This window comes from Hipposideros armiger, unplaced genomic scaffold (assembly GCF_001890085.2).
Source record: "Hipposideros armiger isolate ML-2016 unplaced genomic scaffold, ASM189008v1 scaffold_231, whole genome shotgun sequence".
In the NCBI taxonomy this organism is placed as follows: Eukaryota; Metazoa; Chordata; class Mammalia; order Chiroptera; family Hipposideridae; genus Hipposideros; species Hipposideros armiger.
The window spans coordinates 2,259,325-2,265,448 of record NW_017731581.1 but is presented as its reverse complement, the minus strand read 5'-3'; the positions used below and the strand labels follow the sequence as shown (position 1 = coordinate 2,265,448).

Genomic DNA, 6,124 nt, shown 5'->3' with positions numbered 1-6,124 from the left:
TGTGTGTGTGTGTGTGTGTGTGTGTGTGTGTGTGTGTGTGTGTGTGTGTGTGTGTGTAAGTAAGGAGACGGCATCAATTCTCTGGAATAGTCTAATTTCATATCTTTTAACTGCATCTGTAAGCTGGGCCAAGGCAACATTTTCGGAAGTTTATGTGGTCTTACTAGAAAAATGGTTCCTTAGGGCAGACAAAATGACCTATTGTAAGGTGATAAAACATTTTGGAATTATCAGAGTCCTGAAGGAAATGTTTGTTTTGGAGTCCACAATGGCAAACATTTGCTTTCTTAGGGAATGTTGTTGCCAAAATAAGCATTTTCATTAGCTGACAGATGGCTTAGTTATCAGGTTGATTTTTGTTGTTGTTGTTTATATTTAAAGAGTTTTTCTTCTGTTTATGGCTTGAATCTCAGTTCTATTTAGAAACAGTTACTAATTTACCTTTGTGTATCTCACCTCCTCCAACTGAAAAAATAAAAAAGACCAGTAGCTTCCTTTCTAGCATTTTCTTCAATGAAATAGTTGTTCAGAATGGCCAACTTTGGCATTTCTCCAAAACGTTTTCATTTATTTGTATTAAAGCCCCAAACTAGATATTTTTAACTAACCAGCTTGAGTACGACTGGCAGAAGACAAACACTTAACTCAGAAATAATAATTTCCTAGTTGAAACTAAAATGAAACTGAAAAATAGAAATTTGGGGAAGAAAACTTATAAGCACTGTAGTTCCTAGTTACAAAGATTTATTTTGTTGTAGACTTATGTCTCAAGGTAAAATTTTTTGAAATACCAGACAGTTCTTGATTCCATACATTTTAACAGTACCCTTGACTTATTTTTTGACTAAGGCAACATTTTTTTGAATTTCTGTTTTTTTAATGGTTTTAAAGGTTTCTAATAGCAAAACATGCTGTTCTGCTCCATATTATGTGTTCAAATGTTTTGTAAATGTATGCTGATTTTCATAATCCTAAAGGAAATATTTGTTTTCAACTCCCAAACAGATTTCTGGCATCTACATGAGCAGTTTCCAGCTGTGTTGAGTAGAACACCAGTATTCTTTTGACAATAATTGGTGTTCGGTGAAAAAATTCTCTACTAGTAGCACCTTTTTTCTCCAGAAAAATTATTGTTGAAGATATGTTTCAGAAAAATTCTAGATACATTTAGTTGGCTCATTATATAGTAATCTACCACAAGAAATAGTGTGGCATACCTGAGAATTCTAGGAGGTAATAGAAAGAAATCATTTGGGGCAAGAATGAATGATACTTGATTTGTGAGTTGATGTATAGAGAGCATATGCCAATTAACTGTTACACTGTATATTGTTTATTGAATCTTTCATCACTACATCTTGTCTTGTAATTTTAATATATATTTGTATCATTATTCAGTGTTGTGTGTCAGTCACATCTATGAACCCAGTTTGGTAATTTCTCGTCGCCACTAACCTGTGAGACCATTTTGCTGCTGTCTGCTTTGATCCAACCGCATCTCTTGAATTTCTGTTGATGTTTCATCAGTGTGTTCTTTTAAGTGCTCTGTAGTCATTAAGTTTAGAAGACTGAAATAATTTATAAAATAACCATTTCTGATACATTAAAACAATCTCTTTAGCTGTATTTTTATGACTAGTTACTCTCATTTCTAAATGTAGATGGATTTCCCTACCAGTGAAGCCTTAATTGTGAAGTGCCTGGAAACCAGACCCCTCAGTACAACACATTTAACCATCAGTAATGGTTGCTGGGATGCTGCTGCCTCACCGAGTTTTTCATTATGTGTAAACTTTATGGTACACGCGACTTAAAACCAGCTAAGATAAATGTCAGGTTTCTAAATTGATGTTTTAGAGATCAAATGTTGCACTGACAACTATTTTCTTCAAATTGGTTTGATTACCACTTAGTAAGGTTAGAGTAGGGAAGACAATGACCTTGCCTTGCTTCCATAATTATAGCTTTGCAAATACTTTTAATAAGTGAAGGCTGGAACATAAAGCACTATATTTTCATATAGAAATAAGAGACTGTTCCCTATTCTCTGTTCTCTTTGTGGTAAGGTTTTCAAATCTTTGAAATTCTTAGACTGCTCTTGATTATATATATATATACGTGTGTGTGTGTGTGTGTGTGTGTGTGTGTGTGTGTGTAAATTGTACTTGTATTTTGGGTCAAAAGAACATATTCAGAAAGTTTGTCATCTAAATGGCTATAATGGTTCTCTGAAGGAAACAGCACTTTACTGAAAATGTTGCATTAAAGCATGTTGAAAACACCCCCTGAGAGTTCTTTATCCACAGAATAAATAAGTTCTGTTAAAAATAATTTCAGGGCCGGCCGAGTGGCTCAGTTGGTTAAGAGCTTGCTCAAGAGTTTGAGCTCTGAGTAACAGCGGTTCGATGCCCTGCCTGAGCTGAGCAGCCGCTGAGCTGCCAACAGGTAGCAGGATGGCTCAGCTAAAAAAAAAAAAAAATAAAATAATAATAATAATAATTTCAGTGAGCATTCAGTATGTGCCAGGCACTGTGCTAAGTGCTCTACCTATATTAAAAGAAAAAATTATAATTAAGTGTCTTTGAAACTTGATATCCCCATATAATTTTGTGTTTGGATCATGAGCTGTTTGGGTTAAAAATCTTCATGCAAATTCCTGCAAACAAACCAAGTGTGGCTCTGCCGTGGGTGGTTTTCAAGCTTAACCATCTCAGCTGGATTTAATTACCTTAAGGGAAAGGGCTACATGATGGGCCAGTGGTTTACCAAATTATTTTTCATTTTCTGGATCTCGATGTCACTAAAGGTTAATGCGTCCTCTTTTCTCTGCTAGCGACCCAAGTTAAAATCCATTTTAGAGCATGAGTGTAAATGAATTTCTTGTTGCTGTCCCTCCTTGGGGACGCTTTGGTCATTTCAGGAGGCTGCCTTTCCATTTGGAATTGCTGGCAGCTTACACTAGACCCAGGGGCGCTTGGAGCCGGGGCACATCCACGTCAGCATGCAAATGAGCTGGCGGGCGTCAGAGGGCAGAGCTGGCCCAGGGCTGTTCACTCTCTCATTCCTCGATTCCTTCTTGAACTTAAGGAAACTTATTTGCTACTGACATTTGATTACAGCACATCACAGAGCAAGTGGTGTGTTTGTGAGTGAGCTGTTGCATTTTCCTTCCCATCTCCAGTCACTGTGCATTGGGCAGCTGCCAAGCTTCCCATGGTCACTGTCCACAAGCGCCTCCGTGACTCTGTGGGTTGGTAAAGACCTGTGATCAACACTTACCACCGGTATGCTTCACGGCTTTCATTGTCTGTTGGTTTTGTATAAATGCTTTAGTTTTTAGGAGCACGTTTATATGCGTAATTACACTCAAGTATTATTAGTTATTGCCTTTCTGTGTAATATTAGAAATACTTAGAAGTGTAACCTAAGCGGGTAATAGCCGTAGCACGTTAACCCCTTTAGGGAGGTTGTTGATGGTCTTTCCCCTCTCAGTTCAGCTTGTAGCCATCTCCTCTCCGTTGTTAGTTTTGCATTCTCGGTGTTTCTCTCCCCCCCCCCCCCCCCACTTTTCTCCCAAGGAATGGTACCTGGAAATATACTCTTCACTTTAAGATTTTTGTTTTTTAAGAATACAAGACCTTTAGACGTAAAGACATAATTTTATACAGAGGGTGCCAAAAAAAATGTATACATATTTTAAGAAAGGAAAAAAAAACTGTATTAAAATTGTAATACTCAATATATACTGATTAAAAAAGATGAATATGAGTCACGTTTGACTTCTGCAATGACAAGAGGTGCTCAAAGGGGTTACTATCAGTGTAATGTTAATACAGTTTTTTTCCTTTCTTAAAATGTATATACATTTTTTTGGCACCCTCTCTATACATACATAAATGGGGCCATATCATACATGCTGTGTTTTTCTTTTACAGTTATCACTTTGGTTTTAAAATGAATTGCTCCAAGCTCCTCAAATCCCTCATTTTCTCCATTTGTTGTGGGCATTCCTACACCATTTTTATTCATCCAATCCTTTTTGTCTTAAAAATCTCCCAAATTGCACTTTACACCAGGAGTACCTCCCTCTCCATAGTTTGTTTATCTTCTAGTCACTGTTCAATTCCCATTTCTCCTGTCAAACTGGACTAGGCCAAGCAGAGGTGATGACTGCCGTTGTCCACTTGTAGTGTTCATGTAAAAATTCCACCGACCTCTGTGTGTGTGTGTGTGTGTGTGTGTGTGTGTGTGTGAGAGAGAGAGAGAGAGAGAGAGAGAGAGAGAGAGAAACAGTGAGAGAGACTGACTATATGTAGACACACACGTACTCTTAGTTAGTTAACCCAGCTTGGATTTCTGATCATCATGAGAAGTAATTATTAAAAAGCTTGTAGTGTGCTTTTATTTAGTCTTTGTCTTAAAATGCTAACTTTGAAAGTTGATTTAAACCATTAGTACATGGAGTTCTTGTGAGAATATGAATGGTGCTGTCATTTAATTGGGGTGGTCATTTTACTTGTGTCCACTGATAGGCAATGTGTATGAGAATATATTTGTACATAAGGCTTTGTTGTGGTACGTTAGATGCTTTCATGTTGCTCTTTATCAAGATTGTTTTCTTCAGCGTTATCTGTCTCAGATGCTAAACCCTTCCGAGGCAGGGCGAGGCCTGTCCACATTATGCAGGAGTCCCCCCTTAATCCAGGGCATATGTTGCAAGATCCCCAGTGGATGCCTGAAACCCCAAACAGTACTGAGCCCTAGATGTGCTCTGTTTCTGCCTATAGATTCATGCCTGTTGTAAAGTTTAACTTAAAAATTAGGCAATTTCACTGATAAAAGATTCATTCTTACTATAGATTTTAGCAATCTCACCATGAGATTTTTCTTTCCTCATCAATGCGAGAAGTTTTACCTTTCCATTTAAAGGAAGCACTGTAGGGCTTCTCTTTGGCATATCCTAATTGCCAACATCACTACTCTTGCACTTTGGGGCCATTAAGTAAAATAAGTGTTACTTGAACACAAGTACTGTGGTACCACAACAGCGACCTGGTAACAGAGATGGCTACTAAGTGACGAATGGGCAGGGGTCATATACAACGTGGATACACTGGACAAAGGGGTAATTCACATCCTGGGTGGGGTGGAGCTGGACGGCGTGAGATTTCATCACGCTACTCAGAACGACATACAGTTTAAAACTTATGAATTGTTTATTTTTGAGATTTTTTTCATTTAATATTTTTGGACCTTGGTTGACCGCAGGTCACTGAAACTGCTGAATGCAAAACCGTGGGTAAGGGAGACTGCTGGACTCTATAAAGTGTGATGTATGCTCGTAAGGTTTTCCTAAACTCGCTTTTGACTGTGTCTTTTAAAAAATAGTTTCATCTTTATGATATTGCTGGATTATTTAATTGTGCTTCATTGTATTTTCTCCCTTCCTAGGTGTCAGCAGTTGAGTCTTTGGAGGGCCCCCTGCTCCAGGTGGAAGGACTGAGTGACCTTAGGCTCGAACTTCACAGCAAGAAGATGAACCTCCACTTGGTTCTCATAGATGAGCTGCACCGGCACCTATACATCAAATCGACGAGCCGAGTTGTGCAGTGCAACAGGGAGAAAGGGAGAATGAGGTGGGTGCAAGAGGCCCTTTGCTGCAGTGTGTTGTGGCGTTGTAGAATTTTAAGGGCTGTTATTTGTTTCCCAGAATATTGTGGGAGGTTATTTACTTCTCTTTTTAACATATTGTCTTCAACATTGTAAGATGGTTTTATAACAGCAAACACCACGTTCTGAAAGGTTGATGTTCGAAGTTCGTTCATTCCTCCATTGTACATTTATTATGATCCTCTTATGTAGAAATACATAAAAAAAACTACTCTGGGCCTTTAATATATTGGGTCAGAGATACTCTCGTATATCTTAGAATGGAGAGGAAAAAATCCTTCAATTGGATAGTGAAGTCAACCTAATTAAGAAATATGTTTGTATGAATTGCAGTTATAAAATTCTTTGTTGCTTAGGATTCTGTTCCTCTTTAGACAATCCTCTTTCTGGAATAGTTCAGGAGAGGTTCAGAGAGAACACTTCTCTTTTATCCTGGGCTGATTGTAGCATAGCC

At 38.0% G+C, this 6,124-nt stretch overlaps 1 protein-coding gene across 1 annotated transcript in view; it reads left to right on the top strand.

The window, feature by feature from the left end:
* The window catches only part of EXOC4 (exocyst complex component 4), a 706,914-nt gene that overhangs the window by 41,393 nt on the left and 659,397 nt on the right, over positions 1-6,124 (top strand). Inside the window, exon 4 of the mRNA XM_019654783.1 lies at positions 5,452-5,636. Within this exon, the coding sequence (XP_019510328.1) occupies positions 5,452-5,636 (185 nt within the window). The remainder of the gene's footprint in view (positions 1-5,451; positions 5,637-6,124) is intronic.